This window comes from Lygodium microphyllum, chromosome 26 (assembly GCF_053477565.2).
Source record: "Lygodium microphyllum isolate KBCC chromosome 26, Lygodium_microphyllum_v1.1.10, whole genome shotgun sequence".
NCBI classification, from domain to species: domain Eukaryota; kingdom Viridiplantae; phylum Streptophyta; class Polypodiopsida; order Schizaeales; family Lygodiaceae; genus Lygodium; species Lygodium microphyllum.
In genome coordinates this window covers 105,229,915-105,253,554 of record NC_141160.1, presented here as the reverse complement: position 1 = coordinate 105,253,554, position 23,640 = coordinate 105,229,915, and the positions used below count along the sequence as shown (strand labels likewise).

At 39.1% G+C, this 23,640-nt stretch overlaps 2 protein-coding genes across 13 annotated transcripts; both read left to right on the top strand.

The window, feature by feature from the left end:
* Window positions 1–438: 438 nt before the first annotated feature.
* Window positions 439–19,509, top strand: LOC148013637 (uncharacterized). 12 transcript variants are annotated; one of them, XM_087668640.1, is made up of 8 exons: window positions 439–784; window positions 864–981; window positions 1,129–1,172; window positions 1,253–1,363; window positions 1,486–1,578; window positions 2,408–2,458; window positions 18,688–18,857; window positions 18,934–19,509. In XM_087668640.1, exons 1-8 carry the CDS (start codon window positions 657–659, stop codon window positions 19,056–19,058), a joined length of 840 nt encoding a protein of 279 aa, XP_087524766.1. In that variant the 5' UTR covers window positions 439–656; the 3' UTR covers window positions 19,059–19,509. The 12 variants fall into 12 exon arrangements, with proteins under 12 accessions (XP_087524766.1, XP_087524773.1, XP_087524767.1 ...); XM_087668647.1 differs by lacking the exons at window positions 18,688–18,857; window positions 18,934–19,509 and adding exons at window positions 3,611–3,738; window positions 4,821–4,835; XM_087668642.1 differs by having other exon boundaries at window positions 441–784; window positions 18,739–18,857; window positions 18,934–19,507.
* A 2,331-nt stretch (window positions 19,510–21,840) lies between these two features.
* LOC148013636 (uncharacterized) lies at window positions 21,841–23,023 on the top strand. Its single transcript, XM_087668183.1, has 2 exons — window positions 21,841–22,075; window positions 22,501–23,023. The coding sequence occupies exons 1-2, from the start codon at window positions 21,946–21,948 to the stop codon at window positions 22,821–22,823; spliced, it is 453 nt and encodes a 150-aa protein (XP_087524309.1). The 5' UTR covers window positions 21,841–21,945; the 3' UTR covers window positions 22,824–23,023.
* The last annotated feature ends 617 nt before the right edge of the window (window positions 23,024–23,640 follow it).

Genomic DNA, 23,640 nt, shown 5'->3' with positions numbered 1-23,640 from the left:
ATGCACGTGCGTGCACATCTATGCTATATAGGTACCTTTGACATTGTTGCTTGCATGTAAGTAGCATGGTGTTGTGTATTTGTTATGAGAGGCAAGCTACAAATTTGTAAGACAAAGTTAGTAAGGAATGTGTTTTAAGAGAGATGTAGAGAGAAGTAAGGGGGATGTGTAGACTACATATTCTTGCTTTATAACGCTTGCATGCTGGTTCTTCAATATTTTTACTTTTTAATTGTAAACATGTATTATTTTGTTGTGAGAAAGAATGAGAGAGAAAGTATTATGTTGTTTAAGTGTTGTAAGAAGTAAGTTCAAAATTTGCGGTATAGTTACCAAGGTGTTTAGAGAGAGAGAGAGAGAGAGAGAGTTGCAAGAAGTAAGTTCAAGTCGGGTATAGTTACCAAGGAAGGTGTTTAGAGAGAGAGAGGGGAGGAAAAAGAGTGTGATGGAGAGGCAAAGAGGAAAAAAGAGGGAGGTTGGGAGAAAATGCGAAGCGAGCCGAGCCAACCACGCGAGGTAGTGTGTGTGTATATATATATATATATTCAAGGCAAAAAGACGGGGAAAACTTTTTTTTTTGGCATCCCATGGAGAAGGTGCAGTTGTGCTGTATGTGCATGGATTGTCATCTTGTGCGCGCCCGCTAGCTCTTCTTTATGCGAATATATCTGCATTCAGTGGAGATGCTGTACAGTTTCTTCTCCCATCAGCAAGTTCGAGCTGGTATTGCAGATGCTAACTTACCTTCGCAACTTTGTGCTTTGCTCTCAGGCCCTCCTCGCAGGTGTTTCTCCGCTCTCTCCAAACGTTTAATTTTTTGAAATGCCTTCTGCCATTGGCTTACCTGTTTTCCTTTCTTCAAGTGGCAAAACTTCCCTTCTGTATCAGTTTGCTTACAACTGTGCTAGACAAGAGTCCTCAGAAGTTGTCTTCATATGCAAGCGGCAAGTTTCGGAGAGGAAACCTCCTGTTTTGTCCCAGGCACAACCCGAAACCTCATCACTTGATCTTTTCTGAAGCTTGCTTTGTTGTATTATAACATCATTTCATCTTATTCAGGATGTTGATACTGATTCGGAAGTATTTGAATGTGTTCACATTACTTTAACATAATTTCATCTTATTCAGGATGTTGATGCCGATTCAGAAGTATTTGAACGTGTTCATATGAAGTGAGTAAAAAAGAGCTTGTTTGCCTCATCTGCCTCCACTACCTTGGAGCCTTCATCTATATTTAGGTGCTCCTTTGCAGGTATGCTGAGGATCATGAGGATATTCAAAAATATTTTGCAGCATTCCACCTGCATGAGAATCCACCGAGAGCAGTTATCATTGATGATTTCTGCGAGTTTTTTGATGACTGGTGAGTAATCAAAGCTTCGTCCGATTTATCATTCAGAATTGATACTAAGCATTATAATGCAAATTGTTTATTCGTATATTGAGAAAGTGATAATTATTTGTCTGTCCTTCCAAATTGGAAAGGAAATGCAGAAAATTGTATGGACATCTGCGGTCAAGGGAAATTGCTATAATTAAGACCCTGGCACTTTGTAGAGATGCTGTGGATTATGCAAAGTAAGTGATCTTTATTTATGCTGTTAAAGTAAAGGCAAGATATGGATGCTTTATAATCATGACAATCAGAAACATTTCAATCATATGTACAAACTTCCTCTCTTCAAAAACAGGCAATGTTTGGAAACACAATAGAGTAGTTGACCTGCTTGCTGCCCCACCGGCCAGGTCCAACATCTTCATGTGTTTGCTGCCCTGTCTAGTGCTGCAGCATCCATGGCTGTCCCTGCCATGTAAGCTCTTGCCATGACATTAGGGGTGATGCTGGTGACTTTCTTTGTTCCCCTGATGCTGGTGACTCTCTTTGTTATGTCCTTGGACATCTAGATGGGCACTAGTAGCATTGGTCACAGTGGTCATGAGGTGGCTTAGTGCGAATGCACCAAGGGCACCTTGGGGTTAGGGCAGCCGAGTCCTATAAGTAGGACTTAAGACCCTATTGTGCACATTCATTGTGTGATCACCACTCTTGGATGCTTGGCCCATTGGTTGACACATCCGTACACTGGGATGGCATGGGCTAGGGGTATGGAACACCAACCCTTGGGATGTGGTTGTGGCTTGGAGTGGTGCTAGCTCCCAGGCTTGGGGGTGAGCCCGTTTGGCTCTACAGTTGGGAGGTGAGTCTAATGTTGAGCTTGGCTTGTGTCCTATCTCGTGTGTAGATTGGATCTTAGGGGGATGTTTTATTGGTATTAGAGCATCAAATTGCAATTGGATGCAAGATCCGATGATGTGCACAAAACCACTTATGCTCACAGAACCATGATGGTTCACGCCTAATAGGTATGCCTTTATCTCATTAAGGGTGGTATGGGACACTTGGCAGGACATGCGCGCTCAGGGGACATGTGTTGCAGGTGGTGGATACAAGAGCAAGGTATGTTTTTTAATTTTGTACCTATGCTCATGTTTTGTATTGGGGTGATGCTTGTGCGCAAGAGTTTTCGGTTGTTTTGATGGTTGGAGTTCAGGGAGCTGCCACTCTAGGACTATGGTAGACTATTGTTGGAGACTGAAACCTTATAGCTTGAATGAGCATTAGAGAATTTTAATTGGTAGTAATTTAATATTTAATATTAATGTTAGTATTGATTTTAATATCAGTGCAATAATAAAGGTTAATGGTGACTTATCATTTAATGTTTATATTAATGCTACAATTAATTTTAATGTTTATGTTATTATTATTGTTAATGGAGAGAGAAAACGATGAAAAAAAATTCATGGAGAGAGAGATGGACTGAAGTTGACAAGGGGGGAGAATTTTTTCTCATTGAGTGGGTACAGTTGTCATTTGCATAAATAGGCCTAGGTGCCATGTAAATAAATACTAGAGAGAGAGAGAGAGAACGAAAAGACCATGGTATGGTTTTGGTTGGCAAGGATGACATGGGCGGATAGGGCAGGAGTATCTTGCACCAAGATCTAGATTGACAAGGGTGACGTAGGTGCATAGGTGAGGAGTGTTTTGCTTGGCATAAACGATCAAATTGGATGCGAAAGAGGAGAGTGAGTTGGTGCTTAGGATGGATTTATTATATTGATGTCTGAGAGACGTCCGTATGGTCAAATGGTAGCACCTAAATCTTCCACGTGCAATACAAAGAGAGGAGAAATGATAATTTTTCTCCATGTTTTCAATTATCCAAATTTGGTGTATATTCGTGTATAATATATAAACTCAACTCTCTTCTTTATAATAGTTCTATCGTTTATAATATTTGAAATACTCTTTGTTTTAAAGACAAAGCAAAAATTTTAAGCTATCCCCTTGTGGCCCCTCAACCCCCAAAACCCCCCTTCTCTCTCTTTCCCCCCCCCCCCCCCCCCCCCCCCCCAAAAGAAAAGAAAAAAAGAAGAATCTAGTTTTGCATTAAATGTATATTGTTTCTGCTATTGCTCTTCTCTCTTGCACTCCAAGACCTTTAAATTGTCACTTTTCTCTCTCTCTTTGAAAATCTCTCCTCTTGTTGATACCATGTTTTCACATATATCTTTCTTTGATGCGTCCACTTTCACTGAACTTCAGTACATGGAGGACGTTCGTTTGGCTTCTCTTGAACTCAAATACACGCATGGACAGAATCTCGAACTTTTTATTCTTTTAGGTTTGAGGGAGACTCATCCTTTGTGGCGGTCCTTCAAGCTTCGGCAAAGGTGATGCAATAGTCGTTAGCTGAGTTACACGCTTCTTATTTTCTATTTGTGCTCACAGCCATGAGAACATTATCTTTTCAATTCCAACTTGATTGCTTTAAAGGGGTGAAGAAGAAATGTGATAAGATGAACATTAATTTATCACTGGCTAAATGGATAGTGTATATTGATTTATATGAGTTCGATGATGCTCAATACATTGGGTAGATACAAATCATGTTATAGGGAAAGGCGTATGCTTGGAGGGCAGGCCTATGTTCTAAGATGGTGACTTGGCTATTTTCAATCCATTTTTTGAAAACATTTCGTGATTGATGATTGGATTAAAAAATTTCAAAAATTATTTGAGCTCGATATAAAAAGAAAAGCTTGGATACATACTTGCAAGAATTTAAAGATTTATTGCAAAAACGAAGGCTTTTGACGATTCTTAAGTGTTGCTCTATACATGATATCTCTTTGGATTATTGTTGTTGGATTACCAAAATGAGGTGCTTTGCAATTCTCTTCACTTGCTCGAGAATATCTAGAGGTATGTAAAAAATTATGACAATACTTTGACTGTAAGTAGAAGTAGCTAGTCGATTGGGGGTTCCCATCAAGCTGTCTTGGTCTTTAAGTTAAAGAAGTCATCTACCCTGGCAGCAACTCATCAATTGATCTCGGAGTTGCATAAGAAGAAGGACGGCAGGCGAAAGATCATTTGTAGTGAGGATTGCTTAAAGGGCTATTATTTCACATGTCAAATAGATGGGTCATTTTTGCAGTGATTGTGGGTGTTCTTAGAACAAAAAAGTGAAACCGACTTTCAAGTTTTCAATAAATACTCTTGAGGCTCTAGGTTTTTTTTTTTGAATTGGAAGAATGTTTTGTTAATGCTAGTAATAGCAACAATAGTGTCATTAGTAAAACTATGTTTGACTCGCATGATCTTTCAAAGGCCATTGGGTTTATAAATGACTAAGGTGTTATAGTTTTATTAGAGAATGATTCTACTCATAATTTTATTTTTTCTTGCTTAATGTAGAGGTCGCAACTCCACATGATAACTGTTGATCGAGTTTATCGTGTTTGATGTGTAGAGGGTCTTACGGTGGATTGTTGAAACTGGATGGTGTCACATTATCTAATAGTATCATTAGATCATAGATTTTTGACTCATGAGCTTTCATGATATAGATATTATTCTTGGCATGCCATGGTTCTTTGAAAAGTATTTTTTGTATATTGATTATAAAAATCATGTATTTTCTTTTGAGTTTGATAGTCATTTTCACGTGATCGAGGAATATTTATCCTTGGGATCACAGAAAATGATGTACATATGATTTCAACAATGGAGTTTACTCAATGTTTTTTTGATGCAATAGTTAGCATTTATATTTGTTTGATTGAAAAAGTTCAATCAACAGATTATTAATGTAATTCAAATTTTTTAATAATAATCTTAATATGCGTTTAAATATAAGTGAGTATTTGGATCCAATATTATTTAAGCAAGTGTTTGGATTCAATATTACATAAGTATATCGATGTTTTTCTGTCTAAGCTACTTGACGTATTTTCGCATCTTGCAAAGACTTAGACCACAGGATCGAAATTTCGCCCGGTAGCCATCCTGTTTCTTGGCAATCTTATAGATTTAGCTAGAAAGAGGAGGACGAGGTAGTTAGGCAACTTCAAAAGTATTTGATTAAGGGTTTTATTGTACTAAGTAAATCCTCATGGGACACGCTTGTTCTTCTCATAAAAAAGAAGGATGACACGATGCATTTCCGTGTCGGTTATAAAGGTCTCAATAAGGTGACTATCAAGAATAAATATTTGTTGTCTATATGGATGATCTTATTGATAAACTTTGTGGTGCATGTTATTTCATTAAAATTGATCTAAGGTCTGGATACCATTAGATACAGACAGCTTCGGAGGATGTTTTGAGAACTGTGTTTTAAATGCGGTATGGATATTATTAATTCTTGGTTCTACCTTTTGGATTGACCAACGCTCTCGCAACTTTCAAATAGATGATGAATGATTTATTTCGTACGTATCTTCAAAAGTGGATAGTCGTTTTCTTTGGCAATATCTTTATTTATAGTAAATCGTTGGAGCAGCATGCTAAACACTTACGTATCGTCCTACGTGTCTTTAAGATGAGAGCAATTGTTGCTAAATTATCTAAGTGCAAATTTTTTTGCATGGAGCTGTTATATCTTGGTCATGTCATCTCAATTGATGGCATTTGGATTGATGTCAAAAATGTATAAGTAGTGCTCGATTGGCCTATTTTGGGGACCTTAAGGTAAGTAAAATCTTTTTTAGGTTTTACGAAGTTTTTCCGAAAATCCATATACTAGACTTTGGCCTTGGTTACCCATTATTTTTTATTGGTGGCATGTTAAGAGTATGGTTGAGTCTTATGTGTGTGAGTGCTTAGAGTGTTGGCTTAACAAAGTTGAACAACATAGACAGGCGGTGATGTTGTATTCTTAACAAATCCTTGATAGAAAATGGAGTAGCATTTCTATGGATTTTGTAGAAGGATTGCCTATATGAATTGAGATCATGACACAATCTAGGTTATAGTCGATTCATTTCTACAAAGATGACCGTGAAAGCCATGGGTCGATTCATTCTCACAATGACGACTGTGAAAACCCATAACACAATCTAGGTTGACGAAAATGGCTTGATTTATTCCTACAAAGACAACTGTGAAAAGCCATGAGTTGGTTGGTCTCTTTGTCGAACACCTTTATAGACTTTATGGTTTGCTCAATGAAATAGTCAATGACTGAGATCCTAAGTTCACTGGCCATTTTTGACAAATGGTCTTTTAAAAATTGAAAACTTGATTGTCCATGTTCTTGGAATATCCAAAAATCGATGGGCAATCCAAACAGACGAATTAAACCGTGGAGGATATGCTTCATGTATATGTCTCTTGTAGGCAATTTGATTGGAAGCATTATCTTCCTTATATTGGGTTTGCTTATAATAGTGCTAAGTATTCAACTATTAGCTATAGCCCATTTATGCTAGAAGTGGTGTAGCAATGGAAGTATAGACAAGTATTTAAAATAAACCGTTGAACACAAGATAGAAAAGAAAGGAAAAAAAAAAACAAAAGAACAAAATGACACTACAAAAGAAGAAAACTCGGAGATGTGCTCGGGAAATGGAATCCACATACTAAACACAAGAATGACATATACAACAGTGAGTCATTGGTTGTGTGGATACTGGCATTGGCTCCTCTCTCCAATACGAAGACCACTTGAAGAATATTGATGAGTGAATGAGAGGGGGAGGAGCCACTGAATAAATATGCCCAAAATATACCAAATATGATAGTTGGTTGGCCAACAAATAATAAATGCCTAATTAATCACTAAGATGACCACCATAAAATGCCTAAAATACCTAGTAATGTCAAGCATAGCCCAGACTCACAGATGAATTGACTAGATTGCTAACACCCTCTCTTAGTTCATGGGTGATCTGAAACAATACAATTCCGAAGAGTTGTGAGGGACGATTGCATCTTTTGGACTAGAAAGTAGCAAAGGAAGGGGCGATCAAGCCCTTCCCGTGGTTTGAAGAAGTGGATCCCTTCTACGCCGCAGACTTCTCCTTGGCCGAAGGATCGGAGTCGGAGTCCAAGGAAGAGGACGATGTGGCGGAGGGGTCTGCATCTTGCTTCTTCTTCTTCTTTCGTGAGTTGCTAACTCCTTACAGTCCTTCCGCAAGTGACCCTTCTTACCACAGTGATAACAGTGGGTCTTCGACTTCTTCCTGTCACTCCTCTTTGAAGCTGTTAAGGTCTCATTGCAACCGCCATAATGAGATGAGAGTCTTTTGGAGAAACCCTTCACTACCTGTCACCCACAATTTTTGTGTTTTTGCGTTTAGGATTTGCAGCCCCAAAAAGGGGCACCATCCTAGACTGACTATGCTTATTTATAGGCCACTCTCTCATTCATTCACCACGGCTGATTCATTCAGTCCGTAACTTCTTCTCTTCCGCCTCTCCACTACCCTTAACCCCTTTAGGAGGACATTGCAGTTCGTGGTTCATGGTTGTCTTCATCATCTTCCTTGTGCTACGGCACCCTTGTTCCGTTGTATCACATTTGCTCCATGTTTCACTACTTCATCATTCCATTTATCAGAGTTTCTTCTCTCTTCTCTTCTCTTCTTCATATTTGTGGAGTTCACTCCGTATTCCTCCTCGCAGACCTTACTGTCTCACTGGTACATCATCTTTTGACATGCTATCAGAGCTGGATCTGCTCACCTAGCAACGAAGATCCTCACCTAGCTACGAAGATCCTCCACTCTAGTGAGGGCAAAGACTGGTGGCGGGTTTGGCATCCACTTCTCTTTTTCTTCGGCTGTATCAACATCCTAATTGGCGGCTGCTCCTTCCTACGTTTGCTGTTTCCAACCTTCCACCTGTAGCAACTGTTTATAGTAGAGTGACTGTTGTTGATTACTCTCCATTCAGAAAATAATCTCGTTTTTGCAGATTTCAGGTATTTTAGCTTGTTGCCCACACCTCGGACGCGGAGGACATTGTGGTTCAAGCTGGCCATTGTTGTCTACAATAGTCTAGTGCCTGTTTCCAGCCTATCACACACTGTTTGTAGCTGATTTTAGAATGCTGATTGCTACTGCTGGTTTTTCTTGCGTTTTTAGTCTTTCTCTCTCCTCACCTACGTTTTTAGTCTTTCTCTCTCCTGCACTGTCGTCTACATCAGGTCCAGCCTTCCTTGGCTGCGTTTGCCCACAAAGATTCTTCTCATTAGAGAAGACAAAGACCGGTGGTGGGTTTGGTATCAACATTTGATTTCTCTATCATTTCCATTGCGCATTGGGAGATATTGTTTTTCTCCCTCCCCCACCCACCCTTCTCCAGTTTGCCACACCGATACCATGGCGTCTCCATCGATAGATTGCCCTTCTATTGGGTGCTCCTACTGCGGCACAAACGGTCATCCGACCAACGATTGTCAACAACGACCTTTGCTCTCCACCCCTCCGGAGTATATGCATCTTCCGCCAGGCACTCCTTGTGCCACCTCTCTTTTTTGGGCCACAGAGATCGTTCTGCATCGGCTATCAGATTTATTATGCCCAAGGCAATCCTTTTCTCTACTCATACCCAAGATCTAGAGGATCTATCTAGATCGTGGCTCTTGGGTCTTCAGCAGCGACTTGGTGGCTAGGCCTTCGTATTCCTTTCAGCATGGAGTCACGGAGCTAGCGGCTTCTCTCTCGAGGTTGAGTTTCGGGTTCTATAGCTCATCCAGTCTTCTAACTATCTTCAAAGGTCTCCTTTCAAGTGGTATTCTTAGATTACAGGGGTGAATCTTCTTCGCCTCTTGGTCAGCATGGAGCCAACTCTCGAGATCGAGTACAGGCATATCCTTATGGTTCTCGACACCACACAAAGTCCGACATGCCTCCTATGCATTGCATGTTTTCATCATCTTTATACTATGGCACTTGGGCAAGTGAACAATTTCCCCACGAGGGACACTGTCTAAGTGGTACCTGCTGCATGAGCATTCTTCAACATGTAATATTGCATCTCCACCTGTTTCTTCTCTTGTTTCCCTTTTTGGGCCTGAGAGGGAGTGTTGAGAAACCCTTCACCCGCAATTTGCGTTTTTGCGTTTTGCGTTTAGGGTTTGTAGCCCTAAAAAGGGGCGTCATCCTAGATTGACTGTGCCTATTTATAGGCCACTCTCATTCATTCCTCACGGTTGATTCATTCAGTTCGTCACCTATTCTCTAGTCTCTCCACTACCCTCATACCCCTTCAGGAGGACATTGTAGTTTGTGGTTCGTGGCTGTCTTCATCATCTTCCTTGTGCTACGTCACTTTTGTTTCCTTGTATCACATTCACTCCATGATTCAGAACTTCATTTCATTCATCAGAGTTTCTTCTTTTCTGTTCTCCATGTTTGCCAAGTTCACTCTGTGTTTCTCCCTACAAACCCTACTGTCTCGCTGGTATGTCATCTTTTGACAAGTCTCCCTTGTAAACGCAAAGATGTCTCATGCTCAAGCAGCATCTAGGATGTGTAAAGCTCATAGGTGTAGAGGATGTGTGCGCTCTCAAAGCATTTGCCACTCCATCAAACTCTGGGGGGAGCTTGTAGAGTATCGTGTCCACTAAATGTGCCTTTGGAAGGGCAAATTTCATGTGTTGAAGCCGGTCTTGTACCTGTGTAACATGGAGCAAAAATGACTGTCATTGGACTTAAACTTCATTTGCTGAAGCTATCCATAAAGGTTCATAGCATGCATGGGGGAAGGGGTCTTATACATATGAAGCTTCAATTATATTTCTAGTAATGTCCTACAAGAGGTAACCGCTAGTAGAACTTCTTTAGAAATACATTGAAGCAATGCAGAATACACGCGGGTATCGTCCGAATCCCATGTAAGCATAGCTTTCTCATGGTTGTCCTCATCAAAATCTTCGGGAAAAGGAAAAGGATGCTGAGACCAAGGAATAGCTCCATATATAATGTACCAAATCCGCTTTTGCACAAACCAAGCTGTCATCATAGCACTCCATGTAAGATAGTCAGGTCCATGTAACTTATCATTTGTAGAAGTGCACGGAGGAGCCATTTGGAGAGGAGAAAAAGAGAAAATAGAGGGTATACAGAGAGAGAATACAGCCAAACCAACAACAAAGACTTCACAAAATGAGAGTTTATATGCAGTGTAACCAAAAATTTGATAAAAAATGAAGGCCAATTGTTGCAAAATGAAGGAAAAACAGTCAAAAACAGCAAAAACAGCATGTACAAATAGTCGCCCAGCCACGGTTAGGGTAAGAAAGCCAAAAATACAGGTTGGTTGAGGATTGAATGCAACAAACTGATGATTGTAGGCTCAGGTGTAGACTCAAAACGCAGGTTGCTGGTCAGAAAAACCAGGCTTGAAAAGCAGGGGGAAGAAAGACTTGTAATCAGCAAAGAAATCACAACAGAAACCTAGATCTTGCAATCTAATACCATGTCAGAAGTTGTGCAGCAATGGAAGCATAGACAAGTGCTGAAATAAACAGCTGAACACAAGACAGAAGAGAAAGGAAACAAAAGAACAAAAGAACAAAATAACACTACAAAAGAAGAGAAGTTAGAGATGTGCTCGGGAAATGGAATCCATATATCAAAGACGAGAACGACGCGTAAAATAGCGAGTCATTGGCTACGTGGGTATTGACACTTGCTCCTCTCTCCAACAGGAAGACCACTTGAAGAATGATGATGATTGAATGAGCGGAGGAGGAGCCACTAAATAAATAGGCCCAAAATATGCCAAATATGGCAATTGGTTGGCCAGCAATAAATGCCTAAATAATCACTAAGATGACCATCATAAAATGCCTAAAATACCTAGTAATGTCAAGCATAGCCCAGATTCACACGAGCTAACTAGATTGCTAATAGTTTATGCTTATGTATGGTTATGAGCCAAAACCATGGGTTGCTACAAAGCTTTGGGGGGTGAAAATGCAGTCTGTAGTTAACTTTCTACACAATATGCAAGAGATGTTGACAATTGCTAGGGAGAGCATTAAAATGGCCTAGAATCGTGCCATGTTTTATGCATTGGAAGAAATTGTTCTTACAGGGACTTGTAATTTGTTACATCCAATGGATGAAGGCAAAATATGTGTAGGACGAAGCCTTGCTAGTGAAGCTAACGTTGGTGTTATAAGTAAACACAAATGGATGAACACTTAGGTAGAATTAGAGCAATAGAAGTTGCTTCGTCTAATGCTCCATTTGTTTGTGGACAATACAAAGATGAGAGCTTGAAGAAGTACCCATATTCTCAAAATCCCTCTCCAAAATAACACATCATTTTGGATCTATATCATTGATGACAAATTGTGGCATACCATGATACTTGAAGTTGTTATATATAAACAATTTTGCCATATGGTTTGCTTTTATCTTCTTTCTCATTGGAATAATTGAGCATGTTTTCTAAATTTACTTATGATAGTCGAAATCCCACCATTCCTTGTAGGTATCCTAGGAAGGTCAACAATAAATCCATAGCTCTACTTTGCCATGGTCTATTCGGAATAAACAATGGATGTAGCAATTTGATGCCTTTTGTTAGTCATACTTAATCTTTAATACATTGCATGTATGCACAAAGGCATCAACATTACACCTCAAAGCCAGCCAATAAAAGAAACACCCCACTACTTTTAGTGTTGCATCAATGGCTTGATGCCCTGCATATGGTGGAGCATGACTTTCCAATTGCTAATTTTGATTGCAATTGCTTTGTTATACATAGCTGACTATGCATCGTAAGAAAGTCATCCTTGAGAGTACACATGATGTAACCATTAGTCCATGGATCATATATCCTTCCAAAGTCTTCATCTTGCACATATTTTGTCTTCATCTCATCCAATTTGTTACGATAAGTGATGGACACAAATTGGAATTTGTGGCATCTTGGATAAGGATCATTTGTAACATTATTCTTTTCATCCACATGAATAATTTGGAAGTGGAACATGGACTATCTCATATGCTTTTGAGACAACTTTGTCAAAGTGACAATATCACAAGTTTTGATGATTAATATAAACAACAAAATCAGCTTCTAGCACATAGTTCTTCCACATAGGAGGAGCATGAATGATACATAATAGGTCTTTCTCATAAACCTACAAGTTCTTTTCAGTGTCCCCAAAACTCTACTCTCATAGACCACAATATAACCGTCTTGCACAAAAACTTCTCTAGTGCTGCCCACATGCTTCCCACTATACCGCAAAAGCTTTTTGATGATCAAGCAAAGTCTAAATTAGTTGCGAAGTAAGCTTTTTCTTCAATTGGTTGAAGGCTGTCATCTCTTTTTCATCCCATTTGAAAGGTGCTCCTGTCTTATGCAAAGCATGATGAGGCAAGTAGTCTTTGCAAAATAGTAGATGACTTGGTTGTAATAGGAATGTGATTCGAGGAAATTGCAACATTATCTAGGTTCTGCAAATTGGGCCAAATACAAATAGCCTTCACTTTAGCTAGATCCATCTTAACACTATCCATAGAGACTATGTGCCACAATAAGCGAATCTTCTTCAAGAAAAACTTCCTATTTTGCCATTGATGTCCAATTGATGCTCGAGAAGTTCTTGAAAGGCTATAGGTAAATGCTTCTTGAATCTTGATATCATTAAAGAATGTCTCCGAAGAGGGACTATGTTGACGAAAGTGTCATAAGTAGATGTAGCAATGAAAGCATAGAAGAATGTTAAAATAGACTGTTGAACACAAGATAGAAGTGAAAACACTAGAACATTGCAACTCAAAGATTGGCTTCGAAAATGGAATCTATATACCAAACGTGAGATAGTTGCATACAACAGTGAGTCACTGGCTCTCACGAGGACGTGAAATGTTTTTGCTTTGCTTAGCACTTATTTAAAAGTTAATCAAATGTGCTATGTGACTTGCACCTGTGAGGTGCAAGTTAATTGTTTCACATTGTGGGACCCAGGACCCGAAGATATCAGTTGGTCCCAAAGGCAAAAGTTGTAATAAGTTATGCCTGATAGGTACTAGGTGGTACCCGGTGTCAGATTTGGGCCTAGACCAATTTTCTGGCTACTAATGTCAGTGGTGACGTTAGAGACTAGGCGTTAATTAATTAATTAATGCCAGTCTAAGGTGCAGTCAATAAATGCTCAAGGATACTTGAAAGACAATTTGGCCTAGCCAATTTAATTATTGGCTAGTGGAATCAAATTTTTGAGTATGAGAATAGTTATTAAATTAATTATAAAAATTAATTTAATAAGCTAGATAATGCTGAAAAATGGGATCAGAAGGCTACCACTTGGCAAAACTTACCAATTCAAGTGGAAAAAACGTTTTTGGGGTTGGCGGAAATCTATTTCAACCATTGTGAGAGAGGAGGAGGCTGATAGAGAGCAAGGAGAGGTTGTTGATGTGATTTGTAGCCACTAGGGATCAACTTGTTAGCAGGATTGTTAGCCCATGCATGTTAGTTGGACTGGGCACACTAATAATTGTTTAGGCATTATTTTAGCGTTTTTTTGTTTGGCATTTTATGCTAGTCAGCCAGCATTAAATATTGGCCGATTAGCTACCATATTTTGCGTATTTTGGGCCTATTTATTTAGGGCCTCCTCCTCCTCCTCATGTAGTCATCATCATTCTTTAGGTGGTCTTCCATTGGAGAGAGGAGCTAGTGCTAGTGCCCTTGAAGCCAGTGACTCATTGTTGTATGCGTCATTCTCGTGTTTGATATATGGATTCTATTTTCCAAGCAGATCTCTGAGTTCCCTTCTTTTGTAGTGTTCTTTTGTTTTCTCTCTCTTCTATATTGTGTTCAGTAGTTTATTTCAGCACCTATCTATGCTTCCATTGTTGCACCACTTCTAACATAGTATCAGATTGCAGGATCTAGGTTCTTGTTGCAAATTTTTTGCTGATTACAGGTCTTTCTTTCCCTTGCTGATCAAGCTTGCATTTTTCAGCCTAGCTACCTGCATTTTTAGCTTGTGCTTGGATTCTAGAGTGCAACCGTCAGTTTACTGCATTAAATTCTCAACTAGCTTGTGTTTTTCATTTTTTGCACCTGACTGTGGCTGGGAAACTGTTTGTACATGCCGTTTTTGCCCTTTCTGGCGGTTTTTGATTGTTTTTTCTTCATTTTGCAGTAGTTAGCCTTCGTTTCTGATCAGATTTTTGGTTACATTGCATGTGAACTTTCGTTTTGTAAAGTCTTTGGTGTTGTTGGGTGTATTCACTCTCTATATACCCTCTTTTCTCTATATTCTCTTTTTCTCTTCTCCAGATGGCTTCTTTGTGCATTTCTACAGATGATAAGTTACATGGCCTTGACTATCTTACATAGAGTGCTACGATGAAAGTCTGGTTTTGTGCAGAATGCAGAAGCGGATTTGGTACATTGTATATGGAGCTATTCCTCGGTCCCTACATCCTTTTTCTCTTCCTGAAGATTTTGATGAGGACAACCATGAGGAAGTTGTGTTTACATGGGATTCGGAAGATGCACATGCATATATGCACTGCTTTGGTGCATTTCTAAAGAAGTTCTACCGATGGTTATCTCCTGTAAGATATCACGAGAAATATGGTCGAAGCTTGAAATGTTGTACGAGGCACCTTTCTCCATGTGTGCTGTGGCTCTTTATGGACAACTTCAGTAGATGAAGTTTGAGTCGAAGGACATCATTCAATCATTTTTACTCGGTATTACATAAGTACAGGACCAACTTCAACACATGCCGTTGGTCCTTCAAGAGGCTCATCTAGTGGGAACAACACTCTATAAGTGCCCTTTGGCGTTTAATGGAGTGGCCAATGCTTTGTGAGTGTAGATATCCTCTACACTTGTGAGTTTTACACATGCCCTCAATGTTGCTGGAGCATGAGGTATCTTTGCGTTTACAGGGGACATCAGGTTTTCTTCGAGGCATCTTGGTGATTGCTTGATCGCCCATTGCTTGGGTGCCCATGGTTCTACTTTGGTGATTCTATATTGTATGGATTGTGATGAGTCATTACCATTGTATTGTATTAGAATACTCATGATCTGAGAGAGGGTATTAGCAGGATTGTCAGCTCATGTGTGAGTTCATGCATGCCAGTTGGGCTGGGCAAACTAGGCATTATTTTAGTGAAATTTTGTGTGGCATTATATGCCAATCTGCCAGTATTAAATGGTGGCCAACTAGCTTTCATATTCGGCATATTTTGGGCCTATTTATTCAGGGGCTCCTTCTCTTTATGCAGTCATAATATATATTAATTAAAAATAAAATAGTTAAATAAGTTTATGAGTTTAGATTTAAAAATATATTAATTAAATTTTTATATAAAAAGTATTATATAAAAGAAAAATTTTAAATAAATTAAAGTATTATCATTTTATTGATATGCTCGAGTTACATTTTTTTTCTCAAATAATATAATTTTTAAATTTATAACTTGGTTATAACTTACATAATATAAACTTATAAGAACTTATAACTTATTCTAAAATCATGTCATCATGATAACTATTGTGTTTATTCCTAGGTCGGAGTACTTTAGAGTCATGTTGAAGAAGGTTGGAGAGTATGGGTCAAACTATGTGCCCCGTTCTTTTGAGACTTTACGCACTACCTTGTTTGATAAGGAAAAGTGTGTTGTGGAGCAAGCTGCAGCAAACATAAAGAGAGATTGGGAGAAAAATGGTGTCACACTTATCGCTGATTGGTGGAGTGATACGAGAAAGAGGTCTATCCATGGCATTGTAGCTTACTCTGAAGGGGAGATGTATTTTATGTCATGCCATGATGCTTCAGGGATTGGGAGGTCTTCAAATCAGCTTGCAGCAGAGTGGATCTCTGCCATTGAGATTATTGGGCCACATTTGGTGGTTGGTTTTGTGGCTGATGGTGAGCCCACAAATAGGGCAGTAAGTGCCATTATTCGAGGACTATATAAGCATATCACATTTTCTTATTGCATGGTGCATTACTTGAATAACCTTTTGAAGGATATTGGTGAGTTATCATGGGTCCATCTTATGATACATGATGCAAATCAAATGGTTACTTTTATTTTAAATCACTAATACCTTCGCTATGAGTTTACAAAAAGGTCAAGAAAGATGTTGTTAAAGTATTCAGACACACGGTTTGCTAACAACTTTTTGATGTTGTGATGCCTCAGAGAGTGTATGGGTGCAGTGAGATAGTTTGTCAGTGATAAGTTTAGTACTTCTTCATTGGCAGTCACTCCCGTGGCCATGGCATGTAGAGAAAATGCAGAGAGCAATGAATTTCGGGATAATGTAAAAAAAATTGATGCAATGGTTGTGCCTATTATACAGTTGTTGAGACTCGTTGATGGTATGCAACCATGTATTGGCAAAGTGTACAAGGCAATGGATAGGATGATTGAGAACTTAAAAGATTTAGTGCATGATGCTGACCAATATGAGGAAATACACGATTTGTGTACTGAGAAGTGGAGTGCCTATAGCTCACCTTTGCATTCAGCTACATTTGTTTTGAATCTCGAGTTTTAGGGTAAGAATCAAGAAAATGATGCTGAGGTCAATCTCCATTGGAGGCAAATTCTTGAGCGCATGGTTCCGGATGTTGACACTTGCTGGTTATGGGAGTATTCTAGAAATCATTGTTGGGCACAGATTTTATGATCAAGTACAATTGTCAGAATCTCATATGAGTGTAGGCTCCAGAAGATTTCCTGAGAAGCGATGTAGCAGGTAAACCTAAGATGGATCCGCGTATCAATAGATAGACAAACAAAGCCTTTAAATGAGATGGTCTAACTTTTCTTGTATGACTCACATGCACTCAGTCTGTGCACATCAATCTTACACCAGGTAAAAAGAATGTAGAAGTAGATGCCTTGTTTAGAAGATCCTGCTGTCAGAGTAGGAATTGATTAATTCAGTTGCTACTCTGAGCTGTCAAACCAAAATCAAGGAGAATCTCTGTCACATCTTTTCATAGCTGCCATCAGTGCAGTCAATAGGGATTATCATGCTACCATCAGTGCAGTCAACAGGGATTATCATGCAGATTGCATGAGTGTGAAGGATATGCTACTACTGAGAATTGGCCAATTGTATGATATGGGAATGTTCTTGGTCATGATGTTGTTACAGACCATTTGCCACATAGGGTTATAGACTATGTATTGCTAAAGCTGTGGCCAGGCCTAATCTCCAAGATTATTGTTTTGGGAATTTGTCTGTTGGGTGAACAAGAAGATTGAGCAATCAATAAAAGTGATGACTTCGATGAAATTAATCAAAGAACCATAACCTGTAGTGTTTGTAGCTGTTGATTTAGATACACGACATTAATGACAGTGATTGAGGAGCAAGATTAGGGAAAAGCGGATGTAAGCTTGTGCAAAAGAGAAGTGATTGTGTGCACCTCTTCAATAACTAATGATAAATCAAGTATTTGTAGTGCTGCTAACACTCGATTTAGTTACATGAGTTTAATGACAGTGATTAAGGAGCAAGAATAGGAAAAGCCGGCATAAGCCTGTGCAAAAGAGTTATGTGTGCCTCCTTTTTTCTTTTCCTGAGAGAAGACACACACAGCCGAATGCCCACAAGGGGGGGGGGGGGGGGGGGTTTGCCTTCCCTCCACATATCAGTTGAGAGAGCGGGCAAAATCTACGCATGCAGTTTTCCTGTGCACAGATAGGATAGCTCACAAGCTGAATGAACTGTGGAGCTTAATCGCATTGGGACGCTCATCTCTTGATGACCCTGCCAAGGAGGACCAACCGAGTGTTTTGAGTGGGCAAGAGCTTGGACTTACATGAATATACGAAGTGAACATAGGTGTCCAACGAAGTGATGCACCCAGCGAGACTTGAACCCCACAACCTTACAATTGTGAACTCAAGCGTTAACCACGAGGCCATTGCCTTGGGGATTAAGTGTGCCTGTTAAATAGCTAATGGTGAATCAATTACAGTTCAAAAGGACCCTATCTTTTCCACACACGAAGGCACCTCTTGCCCAAAATTATATCGTCAAATATAGGTTACAAGAGGACTCCACCTCTCGAAAAACCAACAATTACAGTGACTCTCAAGACTCTCAGAGGACATTGAATCTTTTCTTGAAGCAAGGAGATCTACTTATACGAGGGATCTTATGACTAAATCAACTTAGCTTCTCCGTTGCTTTCATATCGTACCTATTTATCGTTGAGCTATTCGATGCAAAGAGAACGGGAGGGGCGCTTTCGAAAACATGTCGTCATTGGTATACTGTGTGATTTTGCTTTATGTACCGCTAATTATTGGTACTTGAAGTTGGCGAGAATTGACATCAAGATTCTGAATACTAAGCGTTTCAACACTTTTTAGAAAAATGAAAGAGGGCCTAAGCTGCTGTCTATACGGTCGGATATCTTGCAGTAAAGTTTCTTCGAAGGATGGGGGCTGCAAACTCGTGGTTTCAGATACACATGTTGGACAAGGCCCCCGCCTACTTTACATGTATCAACGGTGGCTTCCCACAATTCTGACGATTGAAGGTAATCTGATGATCGATCTTAGGCTGTACCGATTCTTATGCTTCTCATGCGTAGTAGGCTGGCTTGCTTGTTGCAGCGCTTGGGTCGAGTTTCGTTTTGAGAACCCATCGATTTGGCAATAGCCAAGAGGACACTCCTGCTGCAAGCGCGCGATATACTCTAGCACAGGAGAGTTTGAAGCTGGAAGCGCTCTGCCCATGAGCGAAAAATACAGCATTGCTTGTAAATTTTTTGGAGCGTTTAAAGGTCTTAGGAAGGCAGATCAGAAGTTACTGTGGTGGTCAATGCGAGAAGCCATTTCTGTGCGCTCACAACCTCTTTTTCTTCCATAACCTCAGCAGAATTCAACATTCTAGCTTTCTGCTGTACTTACTTCCCCGAACCATGAGGAGTGCAAGTGCAACCCACCAATCCACATTAGAATCCGTTCAACTCCAAGCGTAATAGCGATCGTTTATTAAATCTGTTTCGAGCCAATTGTAACACAATTGTACACATTTGTGATATGCATCTTGAACGATTACATTGCAAAACTCTTGACGCACCGAGTCATTCTTATATTTATTGCACATAATATGTTCTATTTCAAAGTTGCAAGATTTAGGTTGTAGTCCAAGTGGTTTGAGCATGTGGGTGTGCACATGGAGTCATAAGTTGAAACCTTAGATGTATCCTTAAGGCAACTCTCAAGTCTTTATTTAAAAAAAAAAAAAAAAGAATACAGAAAAGTGTGGAAGTATAAGCTCGAGCTTTGCTGGAATCCATGAGTAATGGAGATGCAAATGTTTCTTGCTTGATGTGCTTGTGAGTGTCTTGCTAAAAAATTGAATGCATGAATAGTTAAATCAATTTGGCAATGAATTGGGCAAAAGAATTGCGTTCTTTAGGTAGTATGTTAAGCTACAAGTACTATACAATATGCATGGTTGATAGTGTGCATCATTATATCCAAAATCTATGAAATCGAGGGTTGTTTCCTCCCTTGTTCAGGAAAGTGCATAGTTGATTAATAAATTCACTTGTTTCAAGTCTTTAAGTATTGGCTTCTAGACTTTGGTTTATGTAATACTTGTCTCTTTGCTATTGTGTCTAAACCCTTTTAGTTCTCTCTCTCTCTCTCTCTCTCTCTCTCTCTCTCTCTCTCTCTTTCTCGTGGTATTATGTTAGCCTTGTGGTAAGCCACTAGATCATGAACTTGAAGACATAAGTTGAAATCTTCATTTTTAAAACGGTTTTTATTACTAAACTATATGTTGTAAGTGTAAGAATTGAACTCAAATATGTGGCGATGAGCTTGTGATCAACTTGTTGAGCTATACAAGTTTGGTCAAAGAGGAGTCCTAGCTTGGGCCCCTTTAATGTGTTCAATAGAATCATTTTGTCGTCCCCATGACATCGAATTACACTTGCATCTGACCCTCATCTTTCATTGTTGGTAATGACATAATCTAGATAGTACCAATCATTATTCATATATTCTTTACTAGGCAATACTCAACTAATTATTGAACTAGCCTTGCATGGTTAGCCCTTTGTAGGGGTCTTTATTTTAGATAGTGCAAGTAAAAAAATTGGAAGGGTGTAGAAAAGTTGTGGAAGAATGAACTTGAGCTTTACTTAAATGAGGTGGTTGTAAATGCATTGTTATAAACAAATCAAATGCATGAATGGTTAAAGCAATTGACGAAAAATGGAAGCCCCTTACATGGTCACATAAATTGGCAAAACTAATGGGAAAAAGATGCCTTCTATAAATGTGTAGTGTGCAATGTTGAAATAGATTAATCACTTTAGTTAGCTTTAAAGATGTTGATCATGGAAATAGAAGTTCATGTGTGAGTAGATAGTAGATAAGGACAGCAAAGTCCTAGCCCCACATTAAGTCCAGTTCCTTGCCAAAGATTGTTTTGACGAGTGCAAATATTGTTTTGCTTTGCCCTTGTTGGTATACACATTGCTAGTATTTTTGCACATGTTGGCATATCCATAGGTGTAAATATTAATATATGTCGATGCTACACCGATGTAAATTTCAACACATATATCAATATACTCGTGCGGATAGTTATGGTGAGGTGCATTGTGATGGGGTGGGGCTTTATATTATAAAACATTCTCATGTGTATTTTCATCGTAGAGTTTGCTAGCATAACTTTCATATGTTGTATTGATCTCGCCCCCAATTTAGTGAAATTTGCATAAAAGATGCATTTTTTTAATGACATTGAAAGTTCTTATGTATTATATATTAGCTTAATGTGAGTCATTGTGCAACGTAATTGTTTGAATATTTTTGTAAAACGTTAGAATAGTACATCCTTGAATGTCGGTCTATTGGCCTCTTATTATTACTCTTTTGTAAACACTTCATTTATATTGAGGTCTACTTTGACAAAATACTAAAAGCACCGCAAGGTTTTTTATTTGAGTGCCATACGACACACACACCACATAAAAACAAAATTTCACGGTTATTCTACATGTCATTGACATATTACTTTTTGTTTTAAAATGCCCAAAAGCATGATTTATGATCGTTGGCTGGCTTGGTTGTGGAGTTTTTTCTTTTGAAATGCGATTATTATGCCTGTCGGCAATATTTATTAATAAATATAACAACCATTTTTCAGCCGTATCATGTATGTGGGACACTTTGGAGGCACGTAATTGTGGATCATGTAATGTGAACATTTGACCTCGCAACTTCCACTCTTTCATGACTTCATTATGGGGTTACGCCGACGTGTATATATTCGTGATTGATGATGTAATGGCGCCAGCTCAGCCAATCCATGCATGCGCGAGCGGATCGATGATATATCAAATGTAATGCCTCACGAGCAATGGCAGGCAGCTGACCCGGCGTGGGATAAAAGGTCAGGAATTAGGAGCGAGGTAGGTGAGATACAAGCAATCGCTCTCACACACGCATTTGCAAAATGGACAAGCTCCCCCGCACCTTATAAATATATGCATGCGCGTATGGAAATTTGACTACTGCACCCTCTTAAACCTGCCTCTTCTTCGTAGCAACTGATCATACAGGCCCGCCCAGCTCGTTCATAGCTCAATTTTGAGAGACGTTGCAATGATCATGATCGGTGTTGGGCAACGGCGCGGTATCATGCTCAATATGGGTCATTTTCTTATTAGTCTGCTCCTCGTCTTCCTGCTGATGATGATCACTATTCCAACACCATCCCTGAGTTTGCGCCCTGGTAGGCAGCTGTTTTGAGAGAGAGAGAGAGAGAGAGAGCGCTCTTTTACTGTTAATGTTGTTTGCTCGGTTTTGAGCTCCTCATGTGATGGTATGTCCGCTTTATGTTGTTTGCTCGGTTTTGAGCTCCTCATGTGATGGTATGTCCACTTGAGTGACTTAGGAAGTATCATAAAAGTGACGTGCTATACATGGACATATCCCCAAAGGAGAGAGTGACCACTTTTGCTTAGTGGTTACCATGATTGGTGATATTGTTTTTGGCTACACTGGAATAGCCTTGGTGCTCAATCAAGAAACTATATAGGGAAAAGTAAAATCGGGACTATACCACAATTATAACTTTGAGGTGGTCTCTAATTTTGTAACCACTTGTTTGACCAAAGGCTAACTAGTATTATTATTGTTGTTTATTATAATATCTAGGTCGAACAAGACAGTTGTTGCAGGAAACTAGTGATGGTAGTACCACTTGGAATTGGAAAGCTACAATGATAAAGGCATTGAAAGATAACAACTCACTTGGAAACATCATGATCAACCGTAATGGACAATTGTGGTGGGATCGTAAGGTGCCCTCCACCTCCATCCTTGAGTATGACATTCTCATCAATGGTGACTCCTTCCATGTCTGCACCTTCAAAGGCCCTGCCCAATTCCAGACCATGGGATGGTATGGCTGGCAGAACTGGGGTTTCCAAGGCAACTTTAGTCGTGTGGACAAATTTACTGTCGTCTTTACATCCTAGGACAATCGTCATTTCTGATTCAATGCTATTAGCTCTTCATTTGAAAGATACTTAGTATGAGTACTATAGTGCTATCATAAAAAATGTACCATACTAGTAAGTTTTATAAAAAGGCATATGCTAATAAAGCTTTATTGTGGAGACAATACTGGTATTGTTACTATGAACAATTTGATTCACTTTATGAAAAAAAAGTTGTATGCTTTTGAAGTGATAACACTATTACCAATTTTTTGTATAATATTTGGTCTTAAGAGAAACTTTTGAGATCCTTTAAAGATTCCTTACGAAATTTATTTTTGTCCACTATTACAAACATGTTAGTGACATGATGTGGTGCTTTAAGTTACCTTAAAAAATTATCAATATTTTATGAAAATTTTATGCATAGTATTGAGGCCTAAAATTTTAAGCAAGTTTACTCGAGATGAGAAGATCCATCTAGGTCTCATTTAGGTTCACCCAAAATTGATGAAATTCAAAGGAGAACTTGTTGTATTACATTGAGTTGTTCTAAAATTTTCTTATTTTCAAGGCAAATTCGTATACTGCATCAAGTTGGCTAGAAAGTTTACAAAAGTATAAGCCATGAACCCATTAGGGAATATAAGATGAAAAAGAACGATGAAAAGTCAAGTTGATACACAAGTGTATGGGTTCTTCCTTTAAAAGACTAGCTATCTTGGAAAGTCAACTATTGCAATCTTAAACAAGAAAGTTCCTAGTTTGCAAAAAGATGATGATGATGACAAACCCAAGAGAAGCAAATGTCCTAGAAATAAAGGTCATGATTTGGGAAAGCATAGTTCACAATGTT